At 40.5% G+C, this 27,727-nt stretch overlaps 2 protein-coding genes across 12 annotated transcripts; both read right to left on the reverse strand.

Annotated features, from left to right (window-relative positions):
- Positions 1 to 873: 873 nt before the first annotated feature.
- On the reverse strand, positions 874 to 12,893 carry washc2c (WASH complex subunit 2C). 6 transcript variants are annotated; one of them, XM_086180737.1, is made up of 31 exons: positions 12,525 to 12,893; positions 11,225 to 11,368; positions 10,920 to 11,084; positions 10,755 to 10,823; positions 10,481 to 10,654; positions 10,300 to 10,393; positions 10,154 to 10,215; positions 10,015 to 10,071; positions 9,827 to 9,925; positions 9,637 to 9,721; positions 9,039 to 9,098; positions 8,810 to 8,931; positions 8,645 to 8,726; positions 8,467 to 8,520; positions 8,197 to 8,379; positions 7,912 to 8,066; positions 7,711 to 7,821; positions 7,219 to 7,308; positions 7,031 to 7,132; positions 6,832 to 6,939; positions 6,585 to 6,745; positions 6,333 to 6,450; positions 4,732 to 5,115; positions 4,533 to 4,661; positions 4,352 to 4,453; positions 4,064 to 4,138; positions 3,503 to 3,562; positions 2,864 to 3,091; positions 2,081 to 2,737; positions 1,836 to 2,007; positions 874 to 1,741 (listed from the first exon to the last, which is right to left on the reverse strand). In XM_086180737.1, the coding sequence occupies exons 2-31, from the start codon at positions 11,366 to 11,368 to the stop codon at positions 1,590 to 1,592; spliced, it is 4,254 nt and encodes a 1,417-aa protein (XP_086036863.1). In that variant the 5' UTR covers positions 12,525 to 12,893; the 3' UTR covers positions 874 to 1,589. The 6 variants fall into 6 exon arrangements, with proteins under 6 accessions (XP_086036863.1, XP_086036862.1, XP_086036865.1 ...); XM_086180736.1 differs by having other exon boundaries at positions 7,912 to 8,063; positions 8,810 to 8,937; XM_086180738.1 differs by having other exon boundaries at positions 875 to 1,741; positions 10,481 to 10,651.
- A 1,978-nt stretch (positions 12,894 to 14,871) lies between these two features.
- slf2 (SMC5/6 complex localization factor 2) lies at positions 14,872 to 26,773 on the reverse strand. 6 transcript variants are annotated; one of them, XM_086180929.1, is made up of 21 exons: positions 26,600 to 26,773; positions 25,982 to 26,016; positions 24,162 to 24,664; positions 23,094 to 23,133; positions 22,510 to 22,635; positions 21,224 to 22,395; positions 21,038 to 21,120; positions 20,831 to 20,944; positions 20,579 to 20,746; positions 19,740 to 19,845; positions 19,485 to 19,572; positions 19,252 to 19,393; positions 19,030 to 19,117; positions 18,761 to 18,937; positions 18,558 to 18,652; positions 18,364 to 18,451; positions 18,085 to 18,207; positions 17,866 to 17,943; positions 17,684 to 17,770; positions 16,260 to 16,328; positions 14,872 to 16,165 (listed from the first exon to the last, which is right to left on the reverse strand). In XM_086180929.1, exons 1-21 carry the CDS (start codon positions 26,632 to 26,634, stop codon positions 15,893 to 15,895), a joined length of 3,690 nt encoding a protein of 1,229 aa, XP_086037055.1. In that variant the 5' UTR covers positions 26,635 to 26,773; the 3' UTR covers positions 14,872 to 15,892. The 6 variants fall into 6 exon arrangements, with proteins under 6 accessions (XP_086037055.1, XP_086037054.1, XP_086037060.1 ...); XM_086180928.1 differs by having other exon boundaries at positions 21,224 to 22,635; XM_086180934.1 differs by having other exon boundaries at positions 21,224 to 22,635; positions 24,162 to 24,561; positions 25,988 to 26,016; positions 26,600 to 26,720.
- Between the last annotated feature and the right edge of the window lie 954 nt (positions 26,774 to 27,727).

Genomic DNA, 27,727 nt, shown 5'->3' on the forward strand with positions numbered 1-27,727 from the left:
ATATTCAAGGTGATGAATTAATGACACTTTAACCTCCACAAGGTTCATGCTACACAAGGATATTTTTTGTACATTTGATCTGAATTTTCATTACATGATTTTCAATAATTTTGGCAGTGTTCATGCTGAAAAAATATAATTTGCCAAAAGGAAGCTTTATTTTCTTACATTTTTAGGATTTCAACGTGGCACTCTCAATAATGCACCGTGGCTGTGTACAGTCTGTGTGCAAAGTTTATGAAATTTTCTCCCAAACCCCACAACTATTACAACCTGAAATCAATAATCTCGCCATGTTTCATTTTGGATTTAAGGCTTCAAATTGTATACTTTAAACCAATTCCCCCATTTGACCCATTTTCAGATTTTTGCATATTGATAAATAAATTAACAATTTCAAATAAAATGGTATGGATGGGTTGGTAGGGATATCATAGTGCAATATACATGTGTATATTGTAAAATGTGCAGAAGGGTTACCAATATACAGACATACTCAAATACGTACAGGAAAAAAAAAAAAAGGCCCATGGAAAGGCATAAAAACTTGTCAATTGTGAATTCGATGATATTAGGAATTCATCCAGTACTGAAGCCTTCAAAAGTGTAGTTTATTACTAGTATCAGGCTAAATTGTGAATCCTGTCTGGCATTTAAAAGGTTGAAATTGTGGCAATGAGTGCCTATTTGGAAGTTGTGACAAAGACTGAAGCTGGTCCCCTATATGAGGCAGTTGGAGGACAGGGGCATATTTTTTCCCTTAGGATTCATGTGTGCAGTAAAAGTTGAAAGTTGCAAGATGGTTTGAAAAAAAAATAACCAGATTTTTAGCAAATAAGTTACTCTAATAAGGGAGCAGCTTCAATTCCATATTTTAAAAGAAAATTAACTTTAATAATATTGATTTTTAGCAAGAACATTTGAGTGTAAACATAATAAGCACACATCTAAGATTCCCTTTCAGGGAATCTGCCGGAATCAACACACATTGCTTAATGTTTGCAGACACAAAAAAGCAAGAGCTAGAAATAACCACACACATTTCAGATAGCATAAAATATGTTTCTTTTTAGTTATTAAAAATGAATATCCTTTTCATCACAGCCAAAGTTAAGAAATGGATGAATCTCTTATTTGATAAAAACATCATCAAAATGCAAAATGCCTAGAACAATAGGTAAACACAATGATTCCTCATACACGTGATATGGCACGAACCCAAAGACATGAAATCTCAACATGGCAAAGCCAAAAATGATAAACATCTTCAAAACAAAACAATTACTGTTAATTTCTTCAGGCTTTGAGGCTAAGCACATGGTATGCTTATAAAGTGCAATCATGTATAATAACGATTAACAGTATTTAATAATTGTTACATATGATCTGATGCCAGGATGATTCTTAAAATGCTTTTCAGATGATTCAGATGACTGTGATCTTTATCACGCAAAATTAAGACACTGTATTTATAAGGAATTAAATGAATAAATACTCTATCAACAGTGTATCCGATCTCCAAACCTTCAAAAAGGACAAAAGAATCGATCCATAGTTGTACAAATGCGGATACTCAAAAAAACAGCAGTTCAGTTCCCGCCGAGAGCGTTAAGTGGATCATCAAATATGTTGCCTGAATCCGTTGCTGTCGTGGCGGTGGTCTCCTGGGACGGTGGAGTTTTCTTTGATTTGGTGGGGAGCTTTGTCACAGGTTTTACTGTGCTTGGTGAGAAGATATCATCTTTAAAAAAAAAACAGAAGTGACATAAGAAGCAGGTCAGCGTGACACTGAGGGACATCAGTGAAAGCGTGCAGTTAAAGACCTTGTTGCTTACCCATGTCATCGTCAAATATCGACTTAGTCTCTCCCTTTGTGTTGGACTTCTGTTTTGGTTTTAAAGTGTCCGACAGGTCAGCAAAAATGTCTACATTGTCATCAAACAGACAGGCATCGATGGGCTTTTGTTTGCCCTTCTTGTGAACTTTAGGCACAGTGGCGACGTCATCCTGGGAAGAAAGATATTCAGCTGATGAAGGAAGGTATTAAATATGGTTTCTGAGAGATGGAATGAGATATTACCTTGAAAATATCCTGCTTTGAAATACTACTGCTGTTTTTGTTTTCTTTTTTACTCGATGTGGCAATTGAGTTGTTGCCCACTCCGAAGATGTCCTCGTCGTCATCGTCGTCTTCCATAAACGATGAGACCTTCTTTGCAGTTGACCTTGGCTTGACCTTTTGGAAAAGGTCATCACTGTTGTCATCAAAAATGGATGGGGGACTGCTTTTATTTTGGTCTTTATTCAGCGCCGATCTGCTGCTAGCCTGATGTGGTGCTGTCTTTGTGGTGTGTCTAGTGGAGGGGGTGTGAACACCTCCAAACAGACTGTCGGAGCCAAAAAGGTCATCGTCATCAGAAGACGGCAGCACCTTGGTTTTACTGCTCTCCTTACTAGAGTCTTGCTTTGCAGCGTTTGAGAATACTGGCAGTGTCAGTGCAGAGGGTCTGGGGGAGTGTTCCGGGAGGGGAGGTTGAGGGGGTGAGGAACTGGGTAAAGCTGTGGTTGCAGCTGAGGCCGGGGGCACCACAACCGTGCCTATCTGGCGGGACTTGTCTGGTGGAGGCAAGACTTCATCAGCCTGGTTCTCTTCTTTATCCTGCACAGATCTCTGCACTGCTTGCTGCCTCGCTGCTCTGGACTGAGGTCTTCGATGTTGAGAACCTTTAACGCGTCCCTGGATGAGACACGATGTTTACTCAAAAATAAATAAACATCCAAGAATCCACGCAATGCAAAAGCAACTAAAAAGTGATTTACTACTCCACACAACAGACGTAATACTCCAGAAATCTAACCCTACCTTGTGTGCACTCTGCAGTGTTGAGACCTGTACCGGGGTGTCAAAGCTCACTCCCTCCTCGCTGTACCCCTGGGTTCCTACAGGAGTTGTAGCGGGGCTGGGGCTTAAGCTGGAGCTGGATATCCCAGACGAGGAACTGGGATCTGAGCAGGGGGTTACACTTAAAGCTCCTGGCATAGTGGGGGCAGCACCAGGAAGCAAGACAGCAGGGTTGATCATCAAACTGGCCTGAATTTGAAAAAGGAAAGAAACCCCACCAAATGAGAAGATATAATGAAGCATGGAAGTTAAAGAAGTCGCTATTCAAGTTTCTCAATGTTCAAAGCATCAGATCATTCAGAGGAAAATGAGAACTGTGGATGGACATGAGGCAAGAGCCAGATGCATGAGTAATATCTTGTGAAACAAGCAGAAAGAGTGGGCGAACTCTTCCTCAGTCAAATCAAAATAGAGAAATTCTTTCAATTCAGTGCTTTAGTGTAGCCAAGCTTTTCAGCTGAAATGAAAAAAAAAAAGTCATTACAAAAGAAAGTTAGAAAAAAATAGAAGAGGGAAAAGGAAAATCTTTCCTCAGTAGAGAGAAAGAATGAGATGTGAGGAACAAAGACTTGTGATTCAATAAAAAGAAATAAAAATTACTTGAAGTTTCCCAATCCTTGATGAAGGTTCTTTAGGTTTTACAGGACTTGTTGCAGGTTTCTGTATAGTCAGATTACAGCACATTCAATATTTCAGTCAGTCAAAGGGCATTTCTCATGTGTATTGACACACTTTAGTGAATTTACATGACATTTCCACACCTGTGAGGAAAATGATCATGACCGTATGCTCTCCATGGTTTTATACAACATAAACATGCAACATTAAAGTAAATCAATAATAAACACAACATATTCCTTTGTCGATCTTAACTGAACCACACATGCTTTCATATTCAGGCATTCATAAAAGGACATTTCCAGCATTTTCAGGCTTTATTTTTTTTTTAAAAAGAGCTCTGTCAGGCCTGGAAATGACTATATTCAAATGTAACAATACTTTGCCAGGTTTTCCATGCCCATATGAACCCTGAGTATTTATGACAGTGACTGGAGGAGCTGAACGATCTCTTGTGCCCTTTAGTAAGTATAAAAATGACTTTTAAAAAAGTGTCAAAACCACAAAATCAACAGGGGTATGTGCATTACGGGATCCACTCACCAGAAGCTCTGACGTAGTTTCTAGACTAGCTGGTGGTGTTTTGTCAATAGGCTTACTGGGCTTCTCTGCTACTTTCTGAGGATGGACATTAAAAAACAAAAACAAACCCAAAATAAGGAAAGTAACAGGAAAAAAAAAAGGGAAGCTTAAATTTAAATTGTCAACTTAGTCTGTAAAATGTGTGTAAAATGTAATTATCATAATACTGACATCTGGAAATATCAGCATATCAAATATCGCACATCCCTCGTATGATATTCTAATTGGAAAACAGGGGTCAATTGCTACCGGAGGGGCAGTTTTAGGCTTCATGGCGCTGAAGAGGTCATCCTCATCTTCATCTTCAAACAGACTTGGTGCTGCAGGCTTCACTGAGCTGAGCTTAGACGTCTAGAGAGGAAACACAGTCATGTATTCCTGCAGAAAAGAAAACCAGTAGGTGTTCAGTCAAAGATGATAGTATACTGACTGCAGCTGTGCCCGAGGTAGCGAAGAGGTCGACGTCTGGGTCATTGTCCTTCTGCTGTGTCTGGCTGAACAACAACTCTTCATCCTGGAACACACCCGTGCTCTTCGCCTGTGGTCGCTCCTCTGTGGGCTGTAAACACACACTGTGATATCTTGGATGCAGGAAGAAGTCCGCAAGAATAAAACTAAATCGTACAAACCTTTATTGTGTTACTGGCACTAGGTTTACTGGGCGTAAATATGGGATCATTCCAATCAGATTCATCCTCGTCTTCATCATCAAACAGACTCACAGTGTTTGTTTTGACTTTCTCCTCTGTTTTAACATCTGGAGGCGGGCTGTCCCTGGAGAGGAAGCTGTCGTCATTGTCAGCTTCATCCAACTGGCTCTTTGTCTGCTTGCTGGCGAGAACGTTGATGCCCCCAAACAGACTGACTGCTCCAACAGGCTTCTTTTTCCCGTCACTGCTCTTTGGCGAGGTCTCAGAGGCCGTCACTGCTGCTTTCTCCTGCTCTGACGACTTATCTTCTGCTGCGGTCTTCGAGATGTCAACCGCTTGTGTCTTCTCTGACAGAGAGTTGGGCTGAGAATCCACCACAAGGGAAAGAAGTTAAGGCAGCAGGAGATGATTCGGGTCAGTTAATAAATAGATGAAGGATGAATTAAAAAGGAAAACAAGAATCTACTTGTGCTAAAATATACATTTGTAAAACAAAAAATGATAAGTAATTTTCTCATGTTGGTGGTAACATACAATAACAAGCAAACAAACAAGTTTAGAGGGAAAAATAGCATCTTTAATGGATGTTCATGGCTCTTACAGTGATGTGAATGGTAGTACTCCCTGGGGTTATTATGAAGATGGTGTTAGCGTAGTTCCTGGTTCATAAATAGCTACATTTACATGAACATAATATTCTGTTATTAAAGTAATTGAAGATAATACTCTGAATAAGATGCTGCCATGTAAGCAGTATTTTCTAATCTTCATCTTCTAATCTTCTTCGGAATAAAGTCATAGTGGGGAGTAAGCAATAATTAGATGGGAGACGTGTGGGGTGTTCTGAGCTTGGTTAACTCTGAAGTGTGTCATAAACCTGTTTACGCCAAAAGTCCGTGTTCTGCATTAATAGCAGGAAAACACGCAAAATTTCAGGTCAAATGCCTGGAAATGGGGGGGGGGGGGGGGGGTGTATATTCTGTGGCTCAATCATTAGCCAGAATTAGCTCAGTGGCATGTAAAGAGGAATATCAATGGAATACTCCATCAGATCAGAACACCTTCATAGAAATATTGTCTTGTTGAGAATCAAGCTGACAGTTGGATTCTTGCCGTCTATGTAAACATATACAGTGTATTGCGTAAATCTGTGTTAATCCCAGTGGCGTGTCTATCAAAAGGAACGTGGCACAATGATGATAAAGGGGATCGGCTTGTTTTTAGAAATTGCTGTGAGTCGTTCCACTGCGATGTCCTCAGCCACTGGTGTGTTGAATGGTTGTCTATTTTTCCAGTTGAATAGGACAATCCAATCCGGCTATTTGTTGCTGAGCGGCAGTTTAAATGAGGAGGTCATGACGTGATTTTCTAATACAAATATCTCTTGAGCAACGTTATTTTCAAATGTGGGGTTTTGTGTTTAATTTCAGGATCAAGATGATCTTGAAGAGAGCTGGGAATATTTCCTCCCTTGAGCTCATAAAAGCTCTTTAAAGGCCATGAAGGGAAGCTCTTAACGTAAGTGTTTTTCCTCAGCTTTTAGAAGAAAAAAAAAGAAGCTTTTTTATCAAAATACTCACTTTAGAAGCTGAGGCTGCAGTGTTTGTGTTGACAGCAGGTTTGATGCCGAAGAAGGACCCTTTGTCTTCATCATCTTCATCCTCAAACAAAAGAGCAACTCTCTGAGGCTTCTTCTGACTAAATGAAGAGAACAGCATGGTTACGAAAGAATCCCCAGCAATACATTTTTCATTGATTTCTAATTAAATAACACAGTTCCAATGTCAGCATGCATGTTTTTGGCTGGATGTAATTCTTAATCATTCAAGTACCTTGACTCTTTTGCTGGAGCAAACAGGTCATTGTCGTCTTCATCAAAGAGGCTGTTTTTCTGAGGTGTTCTGACGCTGGGGAGACTGGAGGGGGCGCTGATGCTGGGCTTCATTCCACTTGTCTTGGTCTCCTGCTTGGCTGCACTACTTATCCACTGGTCCTATCACGGTGCACACATTAGTAGAAACATGATATCATACTCCGCATTCCATTAAATTCTAATATGACTGCTTTCCCTCCACATACCTCGTCATCACTAAAGAGGGAGCTGGAGATGTTCTTACTGGGTTGTGGTGTGGAGGCTTTAGCTTGGTTAGGTTTTACCTTGGATTTAGCTGTAGATGCGAAAAGATCCTGCAAGTGACAGACAACAACTTTAGTCAACAAAAAGAAAAATCTAGTTTTATTCACGAGTGTAGAAAAGTGTTTTTTTTTTTCCCCCCACCTCTTCTTCCTCATCATCAAATAATGACAGAGGCGCTTTGCCAGTTTTGCCTTGGCTTGTAGGTTCAGGTTTAGACTGACTCTTAGGGATTGTTGGAAATACCTGCAGAAGGGAAAATATACAATCAAAGTATTTAAAAACCTATTCTGACTGTTTTTATTCTGTCAAGTGAACCCTTTGAGCCTTACTTGTGTGTCTTCATCATCAGAGAAGAGACAACTGGCCTGCAGTTTCTGAGGTTGCTCAACCGCTTTCCCAACGTCTGGAACAAGTCCGTTCTAAAACACGCCATCAAAAATCAACATAAACAGCTTTTGTAACTGTGAAGTTTCTGTTTGAATGAGAGTATGTAGATGGGAGTGGAACTGAGCAGCGATTCAACCTTTCCTCAGATTGCACTCCAAACTTTATCATTCATCTAATGGATGTAACTATGGGACCGTTAATGGCCCCCGTGCTAGACAATTGCACTTAGCCTCCCTCTAGCCTTGGTAGGAGAAGAAATGAGCACAAAACAAGAAATAAAAGAATGTAATGAACATTCTAGCAGGACAGTCTGGAAACACAGTGGCTTTTTAAGAACTACTTCTGGTAGAAAATGTGCCATTTTTTCCCCCTGTGAAAACACACCAAATGTGATTTAGTCAGGAGATTACTGTTAGACAATGATCCATTCAGACCTCCTCAGATTTCTCAGACTCCTCGCTGGTAGACAGCTGGCGTTTCTTCAGACCCTCGGTGAGAAGGCTTTTAGTCCCAGGACCAAACATGGAGATAGCCCCCGCTGGCATCTAAATGTATCATATCATTATAAATCATCACAGGGCCACACTGCCGTATTCTAACTGGACGTGGGGGGAAGCCATTGTTTTTGTCTTTACCTTCTTCTCAGGTGGTTTGACCGGCTCTTCTGCTACCACCTTCTCACTCTTGGAGGGAGTTGATACACTGTACTTTTCACTGAATATGTCACCCTCCTCATCATCTTCATCAAAGAGGTCAACAGCCTTCTTGGGTTTGGGTTTTTCCTGTCCTGCTAAAAAAAAAAAAAAAAACACCAAAAGGTTGAAGGGTCTGTGTGTGTGTGTGTGTGTGTGCGTGTGTGTGTGTGTGGTGGGGTTCCTTGGAATCTTAACACTAGAACTGATTCACCACATCTCACTCACCAGCGTCAGACTTCTTCAGGCTTTTACCACTGAAGAAATCATCATCGTCTTCATCATCAAACAACCCTCCGCCACCACTTCCAGTTGTGCTAGGGATCGGCTTGGAGGTCTTCGCAGCTAATGATCCGTTTTCTTTGCTCTCAGTGGACTCAGAGTCATTCCTTGAGCTGAACAAGCTGTTGTCTGTTAAAATAAGAACAACTCGGTTTGGTGGAGGATCTTAAGGAACACAATGGAGAAGTATTTGCTGTTGCGAGTGAGTGCCAGTACCTGGAAATATTGAAACAGCACCTGCTGGAATTTTTTTCCCAGGTTTGGCAGATTCTTTTGGGGGGGGGGGGGGGGGGGGCAATACAACCAATTTATCAACCAGTTATCTTGTGTTTCTTTCACACGCAACCATCAGTGTCCATCCACAGCAGCACATGCTGGTAAAATTCAGTTTTACCTGCAGGTTGAGCCACGCTGTTCATCTTTTCGTTCACCAAGTTTTCCTCTTTGAACACAGGAGCCTCAGAGAAAAGATCACCCTGGAACATGACATAAAACCATACCGTAGAAATGACATACCATTTTTGGGAAGTGGAACAGGACTGCATCAGAATCAACGTACCTCATCGTCATCATCAAACAAGCCTTTCCCGCCACTGAAGAGGCCGCTTTTCCCTCCAAACGAAGAGAAGTCGTCATCATCCATCTTTGGTGGCTTGAACATGTCGTCGCTGTCGTCTTCAGCTGTTGCTACAGAGAACATAAACAGAACAGAATTAGGCAACACAGTCGAGCCTCCAGTGGAATAAAACGAAAAAACAGAATATCAATGATGATGAGTGAAGTCCTACCCTCTGGTTTTGCAGACTTTGGCTTTTTTCGGCTTTTACTTGTCTTCTTAGATGTCAATGCTTTCATGAAATGATGAAAGAATATAACCATGAGCATGCACATGAAGTGATGGAGCTCCTTCTTGACATGCTTTCGATGTAACTCTCAAATGTTATCTTCAATGACGGCTACTCCTGCGGTTAGCCCTTTGCCAACTTTGAATGTGGATAAATAATTTAGTCGTGCGGCTCTTCTAGACTTCTCAAACATTGATTGAATCCGCATCTATGTCCAATAGTGAAATAATGTAGGGATTACATGACGCACAGAACAACATATCCACAGTTTACAACATCCTGTTAGCCCTCTGCTAACTTGAATGTGAATAAAATGTAACTATATGGCTCCTTTGACTTTTCCAGTTCAAGCTGACAACTTGGATGAAATTGCGACTTGAGACATTTTTTCGGGGGCTGTGTAGGTGCTGACACGGTTTACGCACTTAAATGACAGAATAGCTTACAGCAGAGCCTATGACATACTATAGCTTTAAGATTAGATTGAAGATTGAAGGATAGATGATGTGTGGACATCTGGTTGAGGACGACAGTGACTTACATGCCCGATCTCCCTCTGGTTTGCTCACTGGTTCTCCTTTGATTCGAGCAGCCAGCTCGTCGGCGAAGGATGGCGGGCCGGTACTCTGAAGACGAGAGGATCAACCAAACAGCCATCACATTCCCATAAGGAGAAATAAAGAGCTAATTTTATTTGCCTTTTTCAATGTGGAAAGTTTTATTAGATGTACCTTTGTTTCATCATCATCGTCTTTATCCGATTCTCCAAATATGTCTGAATCGTCGTCTTCGTCTTCTTCATCTTCCTCATAACTCAACATGGATGACTTCTAGGAGAGTGCGATACACAATCATAAAACGTTTCAGTTTAAAGCTGTTGTAAGTTGCGATGTGACTGACTGATAGGAAGGTAGTGTACCTTCTTAATATTGTTGTGAATTTCATCCTCCTCCTGGATGAAGTCTTCATCTGAATGCTGATAAATAAATACAGAAACGGGGTGCTGTTTTAAGAAAGAGCAAGCGAGTGTTGAGACAGAAGAAGAGAAATCGTCTTACTACTGTGTCTTTGCCGTCTTCGCTCTCGATGACACTGTCTCTGTCACTGTCAACGGACATTTCTGCAAAACATACATAATACAGAAAAATGAGGGAAACAAACCTGTACAATTACTGATGTGTCCTTTTTTGAGACAGTATATTACCATCGCTAGAAAGGTCACCAAGACCAACATCATCTTGTTCCATGAAGGACTGAGAGCCAATCAGGTATGGAAGTGGTCTGTCCACATAAAGATCCTAAAAAACAAAGATGCATGATGGATAACTCAAAATATTTCTAAATAAGCTTGAATTAATATCACCATCACACAATGACTGCTGCACCTTGGGCTCCAAGATTGCCTCCACCCGGTCTGTGACTTCCTCATCCTCAGAATCAGAGTTTCCTGCTTTGATGTCGAGATGTTCAAAGGCAGACTCCAGCACTCTCAACCCATAATTCACTGCTTCTTGCATCTTGGGGATCAACTCTGCTTCTTTCTGCTCTCGTGTTTTCTTCTTAGGGAAAATATTAATGACAAGGCAATACAGAAAGAGTGATATAGCCACAGAGGCCAGTGCTGAAAGTATCCATTAGGAGTAGGAAGGATACTTATACCTGTTCAGGCTGCCTCTCCAAAGCATCAGCCTTGGAAATAGTCTCCTCTACCTCTTCATCATAAACTCTCTGAAACAGAACATAGAATAATTCCCATTTTCACTTCTACCAGTGTGTAAACAATCAATGTTGATGACGTAATAGTTTAAATTTTCTATACATTACGTTTTCTATAAACTGTGTGTTGGAAAGCATGAGGAAGTCATTAAAGACAGAGTGTAAACAGCTGTCTGTGGCCTTAGTGTCGCGGATCAGACCGTCCAACTGTTTTTCAATCTCATGTGTCTTTGACAACATTCGCTGTGAGAAGTCTTGAAGGAACAGGAAGAGCTTGTGGGGGGAAAAAAAAACAGTTATGACAGTTACGGAGTTTCAGCAGAAGTCATTTCAAAATTGTTTCAACAACTCAAGCAGCATTTCTCTCGCCACCTGAAAAAATGTGATAAAGACTGTTGACTTGTCTAACTTACCCCCGAGTCAGCTGCCAAAGACCAGCTATCACTGTTCTGACGCATCTCTTCAAGAGTCCAGGGTCTCTCCCAAATCTGAGCATCTTTTCTGATGTGTTCCCCTTTACTTGGACCATTTGTCATCCCATCAGGCAACCCACTCATCTAAAATCATATCACTTTTTTCACGAATCAAACATTCCAGGGTTTATATACATTTTACTAATACATTTCCATGAAAAACTTTCATGGCCTCCAATTCTATGCAATGTTTATTTACACATGAAAAAAAACTACATCACAGTATATCTAATTATTCTGTGACACACTGATCCACACATACAGTTCAACTAAATTGTTCTGGAATATGTTTCAATTTAATGCATTAGTTTTTGTTGTTGTTTTGTTTTTGCTCTAGTAAAAAGTAGTGCTGCGTGGTTTATTGCAGCTGCACGATTTAACATGAACAAACATCGTGCCAACAAAAATGATAATAGTGGTACGATTAAAAAGGAAGAGCTCTGATATGCTAAAGGATGTCCTGCTTGTACTCACGCCAAAAAACAAACAAACAAACAAAACAACTAACAAACACAGCAAACAGAAAAATGAGAGAATCACGATTATCTAACTACTCAACCAACAGACAGAGGGGTCTGCGACAGAAGTCCATAACATCAGTAATACCTGTGGTCCAGATGAACAACCAGCCAGTATAAACTGCTGCCCTCTGGTCAAAGGTCTGAATGACCTTCTCTTAAACAAGGAGTGCCTGTTATGATTGTGTTTGTTTCTGTAATGTTACGGACCATATTTCCTTAAAATCTACTATCAGTACAAAAAAAAAGTCCGAATAAAGCTCAAAGCAAGATATGGTATAAAATAAAAAAGAAAAGTTGATTACTACTCGTAAATAAAATCATAAGAATAATGACCAAGCGCGTTAGGGTTTTAATTTTGCTTACCGAAGTGACTGTTATAGTTGGCAGCGTAATAGATTGCATTTACTTGTTAAATCATACCTCTCCATTAACTAATGAAGTTTCATTGCTACACTTGCGATACACCAAGGCGATATAGTCCACGCCTTAAACGTTGCAAATATGCAGAAGATAAATTGCTACGTCTACAGCAGGTTGCCTAAATCTTATTTCTTTGCGTTAGTATTCACATGTTAATATAATTGCTGCTATAAAGGAAAACGGGGAGTGTTTGGCTAGCAGCTAGCTCAACTTAGCTAGCCCACGTAAACGTTAGCTGGAGCTCTTCCGAGCGTCACAGAGTCTCATATTCAACCAAATTTAACCGTTATTATGTTTACCTTGACAGCCTCAGGTTAGCTGATGTCCACGGTGGTGAAATGTGGTAGGAAACGACGTAAAAAATAGGATCGATTATGCTAAATTTGGCCTTTCCCTCATTGGTCTTCTGACAGGTCAGCCATGTTCTGTCTGCAGACAGTCACCTGACTACCGTTGCTTAGCAACCAGGGGAAAGTGGGACGAAGTGGAACAAAGTAATCTTTCCGAAGAGGCATGTTGATTTCAGTTTTTCCTCACTTATTATCCAGCTGGCTTTCCCAGATAGCTCAGCGATTTGAAACCCACTTTATCTATCTTTATCCATCCGAGTGCAGCAAAACCACCCAACTCAGAGTCGCCATTCTCGTGATGTTTTGTCTCGACTCGCTTCAAACAGACTCGCTGTTTTGCACACATTAATTCCCACATTAATTTGTTGTTTATTCACAACAGCTGGTGTGTCTGTTAAAGCGGAGTACATATCAACAGGCGTTTCGCTTAGGGACCGTCAACAACAACTAATAGCTGGAATTAGTGAAAAATAGGATGAAATTACACCTACACCTATTTTATAGAAACACACACACGTTTTACAAGACAATAATTTTTTTTTCCATGTCTTTTGGTCAATTTACGCCAAATAAGTATTTTAGTGAAACTAATATAACTGGTTGCACAAGACCCACTTCTTTAAACTTTACGGTCTTCTATTTTATGTACATTCTTAATGAAAATGGAATATAGTTTTTTTTTTTCAAGAGTCCCTGTGTCATTTGAAAACTAATTCATTCCAGATATAACTATTACAATAGACAGATGAGGTACACTTCATTTTATACAATTTAAACATTTCTTCTACTTTGTATAAAAAAATAACAGCACTCTAAATACCATTTATTAACATTTTTTTACACAATGGTTATATTTGTTTACTTTTGGAAAAATAAGAATATTGTAAAGTGACTATTGCTCACTCTGACTATGACCTTACTCATGTTTTGGGAACCAGAAAATATAGTAAAATGTCCTTTCTGGTTATAAAATGTAGCATGGCACCACTTGGTCACATGACATAGAAGCCATTGAAAAAGCAGTGAGGATGTTTCTACAAATCCATCCATTTTCTATACCATTAATCTGTTAAGGGTCATGAGGGGGCGGGTTGCTGGAGCCTATCCCAGCTGACATTGGGCGAGAGGCGGGATGGACATGTTGCCAGTCTGTCGCAGGGCCATCGGGAGCACTGAGGGGCTCAGTATCTTGCTCAAGGATACTTTAACATGGTCACTGGGGCTTTTCCAGAAATATTTTCATGTAAAATAGAAGTATCCAGAAAGTTGTAAACAAAAGCAAAACAAAACCAACAACAGTGTCCTATTTGTCCATAAAAGACACTTGACCCTGTCAGTCATGTTCTAATGTTTTTGGCTCATTGAATCATGAGGTTTCACCCTAGTTATGGCGGTAGAGATAAAACAGATGGACTTCATGTATAAGGGGATAGAATTATCTTTTAATCAATTCTTATCAGAAAATTACTGTAATGCAAATTAGACGCAACTTTTAAAGTGCATCATTGAATCTTTACAGTTCCGTAGTGTTGTGCTCTCATGTCTGCCTGACCAATCCGAAGCCGGAATCAACTCAAACCACATGATCAAAGAATGCAAATTTCCACTGCTGATTTGATCCAAATCATGTACGGTTTGTGCCTAAAATGTTACGGAAGCCACCACTTCCTCACTTTTTTGGGCTGTAGCACAAGTGAATCACAAAATGATACAGTACATACTTTATGTGCAGCTAAAACCCAGTTTGATTTTGATTAATTAGAATGTAGCAGTAGAAAATGGGGGGAGGATGATGACTGTGGATTTTGCTTTAGGTTGTGAAAAATGTGTGCTTCGATTTGATTCAGATCGATAAGAGTAACTTGGTTTCGAGATTTTCATTTTACCTTCCAGCCATTAACTTATCAATGGCAGTTAAAAATGTCAAAATTGTTTAGAGGACACAAATTGAACAACTTCTCTCGGGTCCTCTTCTTTTGACTGGTGCCATGACACAGAGTATCTTAATAACATCTGCCATAAAGTCAGTTTTCCTCACAAATGTTAACTTTTCCCTATAATGACTAAAAAGTTCATTTCTTTACTTTAAACCATCTAATTACACAATTCTGAACTTGTATTTGCAAGATTATACTTTCTTTATTAAATGAGTTATTATACAATAATGAAATACACTGCAGTATCTTAACTATTATGCATCAATATTGCTTGTTGGTGTGAATTTTTTCCGAGTGTCAATTTCAAGTAGAACACACATTTTGTAACATGTAAACAATTTTTATTTTATGCATCTGACAACTGTAAAAAAAGCATTTTTTAATCATTAAAAATATTTTCCCAAAAGGGAAACATAACAAAAATACACTCTTTTGACAGTGAAATTATAGCATTAAGGGAACAGTCTGGATCTAGACTTATAACAAATAATGTATTCATCTTAGAAATTACTTATATTTACAGAGATTTTGACGCGTGACTGCAGGAAAAGCACAAAATACAGTGGCATTTTGCTGCCATAGTTGCAGGGTCCTGGTGTCAGTAATTACAGAGATATTTGTCATGTACATCTGTGTGCTTAGGTTTATATAATTTTACATTGTCTACTGTAATGAAACAATAACAGCTCAAATGTTAACGACAAGCTGCCATCCATGAAGTGATAACTACCAGTCAATAATTGCATACTCAAGCAGGTTTTACTGTTGCGTTCGAGAAGTTTTCCCATAACATCAGTGTCCAAATTCCTGCTGAAACATTGAGGATTAGATATATCCCCATCCAATCTTGGAAAATTATTCTGAAATTCTTCTGGAGGAGGAGTTGCGGCATAACTGCGTATAGAGAGGTAATTCTTTCTAAGTTACTCAAAGTGCCAGCAGCAAATGCCTAATATTTTAACCTTCTTTCTTTGTAAAAAAGACTTCAGTTAAGGAACGGAAGCAACAAACAAGGTTGTGGTAAAATTAATAACCACAGGTTGCTGTTGCTATGTAGTGCTCGAAATTTAACACACGGAAGGCAACATAAAAATTGAATGGCAAATGCTAATTATGTTAAAATCAGGTTGTATTATCAAAAAAATGACATTCAATGAATATTTTCTCTTGTGTGCAGCATTAATCATAAATAGCTATGGTTCTGGCCCTAAAGAAGTGGATAACTTCTAAAACAGGAAATACAAACAATTAGTATTTGTGCATTTTTTTTCATTGTGGAGAACAATGAAACAGGTTAGGAATTGTAGACAGTGCAATTTGAGTTTACCATCAAAACTCGAGCCATGAAAATAAGTTAAAAAACACAAAAATCACATGGTGCTACCTGGACTGGAGACTTCCTCTAGTCTTGCACACAGTTTCCGACTCATCCTCCTCAGAAGGAGTTTCAGCACGTGCTTGCTCATCCCTCACTTCAGCCCGAATCTCCTGCGGTACTTCGTCTGTAGCTTTGCTTGTTTCACTCGTGTCATCCATGGCATCTCCCAGTTCTTCCTCCTCCTCCATTGCAGTGTTTTCCTCCACTACAGTGTCGACTTTGTTGCTGTTCAATATGCGCACAGGTACAGGCTGCCAATAGTCATACAGCTTATCCTGCCACAGGAAGTGACAAAATTGAACATGAGCATTTATTAAGACAAACTGAAACTGAGAGAAAAAGGTTTTCAATTGTTTGTGTCTACCGTACATGGAGAGGCTTGGTGCGCTGCAGGAGCATCTGCCAATTGGTGTCGATTCTTGCCACAAGGTCTTTCACCTGGAGAGAACAGATGAGGTCACCAAACCAATCACCAGAATGGACAACATCTAGATCCTGATTGAGTTCCTGCATCTGACATCAAGTCAGCGGAGTATGAAAATGTTTGGTTTTTGCATTACCACAGTAGTAAATGAATCTTTGGCACAGTGTGTGTGAGACGCCACAATTGTCCCTGCCTATCTAGACAAATGGTAGGCCATCTCTGCCTTTTTGGCTGCCACCCCTGTTGAAAATTTCAATTTGGACTCAGCTACTGTGCTAAAAATCGACACACAAACTTTAATTTTCATTGTTGTTTTGCCATTTTGGGAATGCTGCGAGCCATACGGGGCAGCACTTGATGTTAGATGGCAGAAATCATTAAGAGAGGTGGAGGGGAAAAGAGAGAGGAAAGCAGGAGTGTGAAGATGAAACTACGAATGTAAAGCCAGTTTCATGAGAAATCTACACAGATATTACACATGCATATAGTACATTGTGTTACTTAAGCTAAGCACAATAAGCAGCTGGTTAAAGTCTCATCAATCTTTTTAAAAAAAAAAGAAAAAAGAGTGAACAACAGTTGTTACAAATAAATCTGATAAGTTAGATGACCCTGTTAAGAACATGTTTAAGGACACCAACGGGGTGGTTTTAAGCTTGACAGTTTATGATGACAGGCTCTTAGAAACAGGTTGAACAGGAGGTATTGAGGCAGGTGCAATGTCATCCAGTCCCACTCCAACTTGCTTAAATGGCAGGTAAAAGCACTGAGGATGCCAGACTGACATTCTACACCCACAAAAAAATATTGGGTTTGGTTCATTTTGTACATCAAGGAGAAGAAAAACATCAACAGCAAACGACAGCGAAGCATAGAGACACTCATACTGAGCTCAAATGAATAAACAAGATGGACATATTTGCCACCACATTTACCGTCATTTATGTCCACCACTGCACTACGAAGTACGAAGGCAGAACAGTTCCTTTGGGAACCAGAAAAATTGTGCTTCATTGCAAAGAGAACCCTGGGTTGTGTGTTGAACAGTTTAAGTTTTGCATTCCAATATTTAATATTCTCACTGGAATCTTCATCAATACTCCCAAGACACTGCATCCTCCTTTGATTTTTGTTTTCTAATTGGAATGTTTAAGGTGGGAAGGCTCACTCTGACTTCCTTCCTTCAGGGCACTATTACGGACGGTGACAGCCGAACAATAATTTCTTCAAGCCCTGGAGATGTAAAGGTTAAATGAGCCATCTATGTTGCAAGAATGTTTTAACCTTTGTTTTTGTTTAATGTAACTGATGATATGTGACTGTCTGTGATTAATCACACTAGCACACATCCGTTTTAGAGCCAACTCACCTTGCTGCGGTAGAGACACTTCTGGCTTTCTCTGATGTCACACTTCACATGCATTGTGAGCTCAGAACATAGATTCCGCAGCTGGTCCTGACAGCCACAGAACAGAGCAAAGTAATATCAATAAAACCAGCTAAGGTCTATCACCCGTGCAATGTGTGCTTTTATTTTAGGCCGAGTAGTACCTTCTGTTGAGCTGGGAAGACCTGAAAATTGGAAGCTTCATTCGTCAATGTCAGCAGGCTGTAGCAGAGGTAGTAGGCCTGAACACAGGAGATAAATGAACATCAGAAAAATATCAAATTTCCTCAGCTCAAATCCTGTCAAACAAGATCCCTTACCAATATCAATGGAGTCACAGATAGCCAGAAATTTCTCTGCTTTGATCACACCATGATGCTCACCTGTTGGTCTAGAGCAACCGGATCGTCTTCTTTGTCATTCTGATTCCTTGCGGATGAGTTCAACATGGCCCGGAGAAGGGAGGAGGGTTGCATATGAGGCAGGTACAGCCTTAGATCAGAGAGCTAATCATGGCATGGAAGAAGAAGGGGACTCAACGATACTCAAAATATAATCTTGAAAGTCATTGACAGTTTAAAAAGGGACAAATAATGAAAAATCTCATTACAAAATAAGTATACATCAACAGGAAACTGTCTCAATTCTGGTTATAATGTTACCTGAAAGTCTTTTTCTGTAGCTTTGTACTTGCAAGTCCCATCCAAGAGTTTAGAGATCATGGATAGACTGAGATGTTGTCGCAGTTGCCTACACAACAAAAATACATGGTTTAAAAAAAAAAAAAAAAAAAAAACATGTAAAAGCAAAATGAAAAATCTGAAAATTTGATTTGAAAGAGGGAACCAACACCTACTTTCCCCGGGTGTGGTCGGGCAACCTTTGAACGAGTAGGCACATGTTGTGGTGATCATCTGTCAGACCAGTCAGAGCCATACACATTCTGGGTAGCTAAAATACAAATAAATAAAAGATGAATTTGTTCAGGTTTTACATTATTATCTAATCTGTAACTGTCAGTATTTCTCTAAAAGTAGTCAGAGGTAAGTGTGAACTGACCATGGTGTCCCAGTCTCTGATGTTGTTCACAATTTTATACTGCAAAGTGTAAAGTTCCACACTGGACTGAAGGATAAGTCGAGAGTCCAAGCCCACCCGAGCCACAACAGTCAGCAGCAACAGCAGCTCGTCATCGCTGTACGCCCGCGTACAAAAGCCCATGCAGTAAGACAGGTACTGCAGACACAGCCAAGCACTCAATGAGCCAAGAGACAATGTTCTGATTTCTCTGGCAGGGAAATATGAGAAATACATGTTCTTCTTCTCACCCTCAAGATGTTGTACCAGTTGTGTTCAGGGAAATCGTTCAGGTCCGTGTTGCTGGAGGGACTTTCACTTGTGATATAGATGTCGTCCCTACACAAAAATGAGAGATTCAATGGCACGCAATGAAAAACATCAAATAATTTATAACCAGCTTACATATCTTGCTTTCAAATAAGACATAAGGGACCTGCATGATTAATCCTGTGAACAGTAATACAACTTACAGCAAATCTCCCTCTTTGAAAAGAGGCTGTATATTTTCAAAAGGGAAGAGAGTAACAAATCCAACTCCCATATTCATCAAGACCAGAGTGACATCAGCCAATGCTGGCACCCACACTTTAAACTCCTGGCTTCCATTTTTCACTGTGGAAACAAAGATGCACAGAGCAAGAAATTTAACCTGAGGACAGAACACATGCTTGTGGTGGAGAGAGCAAAAAACCCCCACACTGACCTATCTGATATGCAGCCATGCTGGCGATGTCATAGAGCACCTGCAGGATCTTCTCAGACACAATCCTCTCCTTGTGGACTGACATCATCTGATGTGAAGATAAAAGAGATTTATGGCTACAGCACAGACATGTTAATTTCTACAAACATGCTTCTGGAGTGTGTGTGTGTGTGTGTGTGTGTGTGTGTGTGTGTGTGTGTGTGTGTGTGTGTGTGTGTGTGCGTGCGTGTGAGAGAGAGTGTGTGGAGGACCCACCTTGAATAAAAAACGGGTAACCTGTGTTGGACAGGGTGAGCGACTGTCATAAGCTTCCTGAAATAATCCAATATTCACATGCAATCTCAGCTGAGCCGGGCTGGACCTGATGAAGAGTAGAGGATGGAAAGAAAAGAAGTAAGGTAGTGCATAAATAAGCACAACAGTAGTCGGAAGCTTTTCTATAGGCTAAGAGGGAGAAATGTTCATATGTCCAACAGTACAAACTCTCCAGTGCAAAATGATTACGCTGTCCTATTTATGGTTAAAAGAAGAGTGGGTTGTGTCAATCTTAAAAAAAAGGGTCTATCCCCATGGGAGCACAGATGTGTACAACTCTGTGCAAACATCAGGGTGGTCAAATTATGCCAAATCATGCCTGCGGAGAATGACAGATCACAACTAAATGTATCCTCTGCACATGAGGCGCCAGGGGGACCAAGTTCTTCATACCACTGCTTCAGTCAGAAGTATTTACATTCTAACAGAGGATGTAACAAGGTCCAATCATTACCACAGTATTGATACCGACAATCTCCTGAGCAGGACTGTCTACACCATACCTGCAGTCATGTTAAGAGATTTTAAGGAAGGGGAGGGGAGCAGCTGGCCAACATTGTACTGTGATTTCTACCTGTGGTAAACAAACACGGTTATCCTTGTACTTACATTTTGATTAATACTACTGTTAAGGATTTTTTACTCCTCTTATCCAAGTGAAGCGGTAACTGTTAACATCCCTATTCTTAACATACATGCCTTTGATGGCAGAGGACACCAATGTACCCAGAAAACATGTTAACTCCACACAAAGGTTTATACGCATATCATCAGCCCACCAGAGGAGAGTCTTCTGTGCTGCACCCTGTGGCTTCACCAAGCATTGTCTGAGCTGCAACGTTTCCTGGTTGAAGATCTGGCCAAATCTCTCCAGGTTGAACACTGCTTCTCCTGGCGGCACATCCCTGATTGCACTGGAGGTCAGCAAGTAACGCTGCAGGAACTCCCTGACAGACAAATAACAACCCAAAATACAAATTACGATTATGTTGTGTGCAAGGACTCAGTCAGTGTGCTTCAGCAGGTCTTACTGTTGTTCGGGCGAGATGCCCTCCTCCTGGTTCTCCTCAGCTTGCTCATATTCCATTATTCTCAGCAGCTGTTCCTGACAGGCGGTGAAAAGATGGGTCTCGTTCTCTTTCGCTCTGATGGAGACAACCATATGGAGAAGGTTAGCTCCGCTCAGGTAAAGCTACTGTTAAATTGGTAATGGGAGAAAAAATTTAAGCGTGATTTACTTTTTATTAGTTTGGATGTCCTTCAGCATCTGATCGAGACTGTTCTTGTAGTTGCTCGTCTTTGTGGGGGAGGCATACGACTGCTGTAGAAAAAAACACAACATGCATTTTATAGCTTCTATGACTCAGTCAGCTCGTAATCAATCCCCAATCCATCACTGTCCAGACAAAACAGGCGGCTCTCACAGCTTTTGGCTGACAGCTGTGGTGTCCAGGTGTGCTTGGCTCTGAGTAGGGGCCCTTCTCTGATGTGTCTTGCCTCTTGGTAGCGCGCTCCATCATCTCCTGCAAGGAAAGAAGCTCCTCCTCATCACTGTGGGAGCCCTGATTCAGATCCGAAACTAATGCAAAACTTAAGCCTAGGTCCAGTTCCACATCCATAGGATCCACTTCCTTCCCTCGCTTTCTATCATCTTGACTTGCCCGCCTTTCAAAATGTGGAGATGGAAGACAAGGGGATGTCGAAGGGTGTTTGGGGGCACATGATATCACAGTCTTGGCATGGAGAGATTTGTATTTGTCCTTAGTATCCTCCTCCTTAGAGGAAAGAGAAGGAGAAGAAGTAGAAGAAAGAGAATATGAACAAGAAGTGATGGGACTGTTTTTGAATGGGCTGTCTGTGGAGCAATGGGATACTTGGCTATCAAGTTTTATCTGTGTTGAAGACACAGTTGGCAAGGGAATCTGGGAGTGATGTGCAGGTGATAAGAGGGCTTTGGTATTCCTTGGACGAGGGGAATCAGTTTCTGGAGAGTCTTTGGCTTTCAGATCAGCAAGTACAGAACTAGGGCTACATAAACTGGTCTCTCTAGTTGGTTCCTGTTCTATCCTGGGTTTTGCAGTCTTTTGATTGTGTTTGATATTACACGTCATGGGATCAGGGGTGAAGAGCTCATCTTGATTATCAGGGATAAGGTCGGGTTGTCTTTGCCGGGAGGATTTGTTCCATTCTACTGTGTTACTGCTCCGTGAAGTAGATTTTGAAGCTGATTTATGAAGAGCTCTGTCCGAATTTCTGGTCTCATCCTCCTGCTTAGTTCCACTCAGGGTCTTGACAGTTAAGTCTGAAGTATTATGATGCCAAGCACAACCAGAGTGGTGGCTGCTGTGAACACGAGGCGAGTGGCCAGCGGGCTTTTGGTCAACCCGAGAGGAAAATGCAGTGTATGATTTATCCCTTTTATCATTTTCCTTGGTTCTCTTCTTCATCAGTTCTCCACCTGGTTTGGAAAGTGGTTTTGATTCACTGGAATGTATCACAGGCTGATGTTCCTCTGTTGATAGCGATCTCTTCACACTGGGCTTGGATGACGATGATGTGGAAGACGGGTGGGTGTGTCTGAACATCGTTGATGAACCTGAGCAGGAAAATGGACTGCATGCAGATTTAGTGCTTATATCAGTAAGATTAGGCAGCAGCTTTAAGTCCAAGGGCTGCCTGGATGATGGCTGAGGCACCAGTGATGTACTACCTGGGGTGTCAACAACTAATGTGGGGGTTTGTGTGCTATTTGAGTTTGAATGCTGAACACACAGTTTCTTGGGGGTGGTGTTGCAGTCTTCAGAATGCCTGCGCCTCTTCTGAGATGAGCAGTCAACTGTAGCGGACAGACAAAATTTTTAAAGTTTTCTTTCAGGGGGAGAACAATAAAATCAGCAGGTATCTTCTTTGCAAAAGGGCAATAAATGAATTATGGGCTCTTTCAAATGTCTTGTAAATTAAGAAATACTTTTTACTACTACTAATTTTTCAAATTCACAATCTCTACATGTATTTTTTTTTTTAGGAGGTGCAAAATGTGAAGATCATATAAACATATATATATATATATATATATATATATATATAGACTATCAGCTAAATCAGTGGTAAAATAAAAGGCATGCAAGTAAAAAAGAAGTCATTTTTATGAGGACTGTAGGGAAAACACATAAATGACACATATAATGAGTGAATTTATCTATTATGATAGAAGACAGTGAAACATTCAAAAGTGCAGGCTGCAGTTTGATCAGTAATAGGGGGATGTTTGGAATATTAGCATTAATATATTACCTGGCTTTTCACTGGAGGATGATCGTACAGGTTGTTTGTCCTAAAAGAAAAGGAAGGCAACTTGAGATCTTTTCAAGAGCAATAACATCCCTTCCCCCAAACATTTAAGTGTCAAATTCTGAAGACAAAACAAAGACTCAAGATTCAACTGTCTCATTGCCGTAGGCACAACTTACAAGACGATCTAATTAAATACCAGTTGACTAACGATGCCTGCTCCTTTTGTTGGAAAAGCTACTAAGTCAAGCGAGGGTTTGCTGGCAGGATTATGAATGGGGACTTTGCACGTATTTGCAAGAACAAAGTAACAATGACCCCAAATGATGTGCTGCTTATTTACAAAGAACCAAAATGCTGCCAGAGTAACACCTGGTCCATACAGCTTGTGTGAGCAGCGTGGCTTCAGCGGCAGTGACACCAGACCAGCAACAATTCACCTCTGACTGTAGTTGGGAAGTTCATATCTGTCAGGTATGATTGTGAAGCATCAGGTGAAGCATCAGGTGACAGGCAGTATTTTTCCACTTCTTTTTTGCACTCTCTTTCACTGACATACAGTAAATTAAAGTGATTGGTGACAACTGTCTACTCTCACACCACCTTTCTAATGAAAAGAAACAATTTATATTGATTGAATTGTCGAATGCAAAACTCAGTTTGGAAGCATAGAACTAGCAGTAGAAGTATCACTGCAGCAACGTGTCACAGGCTGTGTTTAAGTGGCTTATCGCTTCTTTTTGCACAACCAGGAACATGACAACAAGACCGGATGAACTCATGGATCGCTATCTAGGTCTTTCTGTGTCAACTTGAAGATATAATGTGTCTTAAATCATTGGATATCTTTACATGGTTTCCATCTGTCTCTGATGCAGCTTCTATGTTCTGGCATTGGTAGGATGGTAACATCCACTCCGCTGAACCTGAATGTTGTATTCAAGATCCTACAACTGTAACAGGGCTGAAACTACACCATTGCTCTGCCTGTCAATCAGAGACGGCCCCCTTTCCTAACACAGAACATTTTTTAAAAGCCGTATTTAAAAAAAAAAAAAAAATGTCACTAACCTTTGTTGAATCTTGTCTTTGTATTGTTGCATGACATCGCCCTGAGTCAGATGTGGTCACAGATTTGGTCACGTGATCTCTCTTTGTATGGGGGGAATGGGAGTGGTTGCTGACATCCTTCCTTCGAGAAGATGATGCACTGTCGGGGGTACTTGGACTCCGGTTTTGTGACTTATAATCCGAGGTACCAATTGTTGTTGGCACATCCTGGGGTGAACGGACTGGTGATCGGTGGTGAGCAGAGTGGGGAGAAGCTAGTCTTTCCTCTTGTGGAAGCTGAGGCTTCCTCACTGGGTGACTGAGTGATAAGTTGACTGATCCTCTAGGATGAGGAGGTTGCTGAGGTGAACTTGGCCTGTCCTTCTGGCTCAGCTGTGGGCTTTGAAGGGGCAACATTCTCCTGGGTGGACAATGTAAAAGCCGGTTAGGGACCTGAGAGGGCTTCATAGGCGTCTCCGATGTGACATGGGAATGGGGGCTCTGCTTGAGTGCAGGGTCCTTCACTAGAAAAAAATAGGAGATGCAGTGTAATTGTTATGGACTTCTAATATCTAAGGTACCCTTAACTATTCTAGTTTGAACAAAACTGAACACCAGTAGCCAGCTAGCCAGAGACCATGGTGCCTTTAACCATGTCGCATCTGCCATTGTGTCAGCTGATGCTCATTAACCCCGAAAACACAGATCAAAAACTCACACACACAGGTGACTTCCAGTAAAACAGACACAATGAAATTAAATCATTACGGGTGAGTAACTCGAAGAAGCCAGACTTAAGCGAGCCTGGACATTGCGGTGCCACTCTCCTGCTGTTAACAGCTCAAAATAATTCACAAGGACCAAAATCCCAAAAAGGGAGATTTGAATTCTGGTAACGATACTGATGTTTGTCACAACTGGGACGACGGTCTCGCTCCTGGTGCCAATAAAAATTCCATTACTTGTGTTGCACTAAAGCATGAGCCCGTTGTAACATGAGACATGTCACGACACACACAGTTCAGATATTTGCTTTGGAAGGCATTCTTATTTAATGTTTTTGCTTTCAATAAGAAGTGCTGCATGGTTTCTCACAGCCTCATGATGTAGCCCAAATGGTGAAAGTAATCAGGTTTGGCAGATGTGGACAAGAAATTGATCGAACCACTCACTTTGATTTCTGACTTTTGGTGTGTTCTTTTAGAACTTTTAACTCTCATACACTCAGAAGCAGAAACAATACCACATGTGGAAATTTTCAGATCTATATTACTATAGATATTTTTGGCGTGCATTTTTCTTTTTTTCTACCCTTTTTACTCATGTGTTCTTGTGGGTTGTGGGGTTTATCTGTTCGATGTTCTCTCTTGGCCCAGGATGTTGCTGTGGCTGTAGTTGCTTGGTGACAGGTTATCTCCCGCTGCATGTTTCATTTTCACCACACGCACCTCCTCACTGAGTCACTCATTGTTTCGATTTAAAACTTTGTTACCATTTCAATCACATGTATTTCTGGCAATACAACACTGCAGAGCACATGGCTTTCTTGCAGGTTCCCATTTTTCATGCTTCTTACTCCAGGCATGAAAATGCATGCCCACACACACACACACACACACCCTCTGACTCATACACAATAATACGTTTACTCCTCTTAAAGTTTCTCTTCGTTTTCATGTCACACTGCAGGGTATTATATAAAATTGAAGTGTCATTTGTTTCAGTGTGTTTACGTGGAAACACAGAAAACTCTAATAAAACAGCAACATGAAGCAGTCTTAAAAAAATGACAACAGTTAACAAATGACTCAAGAACGAAGCCAACTGACACATTGACCTACCTTTACCTTTCGGGGAGAAGTATTCACTTAGTTTCCTGAAAGAAACACAGACAGACGTGAACCCTTCATCATTTCAGAGCCAAATATGCTCTTGTTTCCAGAACAAAATTAACATAAACATAAAGGCTCGGAAGCTAGCCAGCTAGCAGACCATAGCCCTGCCGTAGCCAACAAGATGAGCCTGTACTCGGTCACCAATCAAAGCTCGCTACGTGAAATGACAACATGGAACCAGCTGCAGCAAATATTTAGAATCTCGGGACCTAAACTTACCTTGAGTTCTGTATCAGTGAAATATAATTCCGCAGTACCAACTGAATATCTCTAACACAAAGAGAAGTAGTTTTTCAACAAAGAGCATCAAATTATTAACAGGTTCCTTTGTGCAAACACAGCACGCTAACGTCAGTTTGGAAACGGACACTTGACAACATAGCTTTGATGACATGGTATTAAGGTGTCGTAATTGTTGCCAACAATAACAACAACAGTTATTTAACGTAGTAACAGCGTGATAACGTGGCCTAACTTTCGCTTTAACTAAACAACCGCAGTTGCCCGGAAGCTAAGTGTTTAGCTAGCTGGCTAACGCTACTACAGCACTGAGGAGTTTCTTACCGAGTGTGTCCTTGATTTTCTGTCCTTTTTCTCATTTTGAAGATTGGTTACCCTGTTTTAGTCACTCACAGTGTAGGCAAAGTGACGACTTTTCCCTTCTAAGATCATCCCACCAGTTTGACAATCTCCCGCCTGACGCCACACACAAAGCTTCCGCATAAACTTCCCATCCACCGGATAAAGAATAAATAAATCTTAATTTACAGTCACGACTGGCGGCGTATCGGTGTTAAACCGTTTCAGATGCTTTTGGTGAAACCTGAAAGCAATTTTCAAAATTTGAACGATATAATTTATTTTGGAAAAAAAAATTCTACATCCTTAGACATATAGATTAGGTTGTCCAGATTCAAATCCTCTGTACAGATAAATCGAATCTGGACCATGAATTATACCAGATAGTCTGAAAATTCTTAAAAACAAACTTTCAGAAACTTTTTTTTAAATGCGTGAGAGTGGTTAAAAAAATGAAGAGATTCTAAAGATTTTTTTTCTATAAACCAAATAAAAAAAACCAACAACAACTTTACCTGATAATTGAAAAGATTAAAAATTCTTTAGAATACAATATAAGACAGATTCACCGGATGACCATAACACAGACTTAGCCGGTTGAAATGGAACATACACACCATCAGAATCTCTTCATTTCATTTATTCTGAAAGGACAATCTCATTTTTCTCACTCTAGAATAAAAGTAGTTGCAGAAGAAGTAATTATCTTTACCCTTTGAGAACAACATAAATATTCTCATAGATTCTTAAATTAATGAAGTTCCTTCTCAAAGATTTCTTTCAACTTTTCCACAGGCCGTCTCATTGTTTCTGCCAGGATCAGTTTCTTCTCCTCTATCAAGACTCTGGCCATTTTTTGTAATCATTATCATGAAGTGTTCGACAAATCATATAATTAATCCTCTGTTCACTAACATCCGCCATCATTTCGGACCTCGCTCTTCTTTTTCTGGCCACTAGGGGTCCTTCTTGTGTGTCTCCCTACCGTTGAATTTGAAGTCCAACCTCAACAGTTTCAAGGAATTTTCTGCGGAAATATGTTTAAATCGTTCCGACTCTCATATTTTCCACAGCTTTTCTATTTCTAAGTTGAATTATTTACTATTATGTTTG

This window comes from Aulostomus chinensis, chromosome 16 (genome assembly GCF_037954235.1).
Source record: "Aulostomus chinensis isolate RoL2024-O1b breed Wild chromosome 16, RoL_Achi_v1.0, whole genome shotgun sequence".
In the NCBI taxonomy this organism is placed as follows: domain Eukaryota; kingdom Metazoa; phylum Chordata; class Actinopteri; order Syngnathiformes; family Aulostomidae; genus Aulostomus; species Aulostomus chinensis.

Excerpts from the sequence above, each read along its gene's own strand:
- slf2 (XM_086180928.1), bottom strand. The coding sequence starts at position 26,634 with ATGAGAAAAAGGACAGAAAATCAAGGACACACTCG. Across the intron at positions 23,134-24,161 it reads AAAGACAAGATTCAACAAAG|GACAAACAACCTGTACGATC; the intron begins GTTAGTGACATT and ends CTTTTCTTTTAG. Across the intron at positions 17,771-17,865 it reads TCTTCCCAGCTCAACAGAAG|GACCAGCTGCGGAATCTATG; the intron begins GTACTACTCGGC and ends TGTGGCTGTCAG.
- washc2c (XM_086180734.1), bottom strand. The coding sequence starts at position 11,368 with ATGAGTGGGTTGCCTGATGGGATGACAAATGGTCCAAGTAAAGGGGAA. Across the intron at positions 11,085-11,224 it reads CTTTGGCAGCTGACTCGGGG|CTCTTCCTGTTCCTTCAAGA; the intron begins GTAAGTTAGACA and ends TCCCCCCACAAG. Across the intron at positions 5,116-6,332 it reads CTGCAGCCTCAGCTTCTAAA|CCCAACTCTCTGTCAGAGAA; the intron begins GTGAGTATTTTG and ends GTGGATTCTCAG.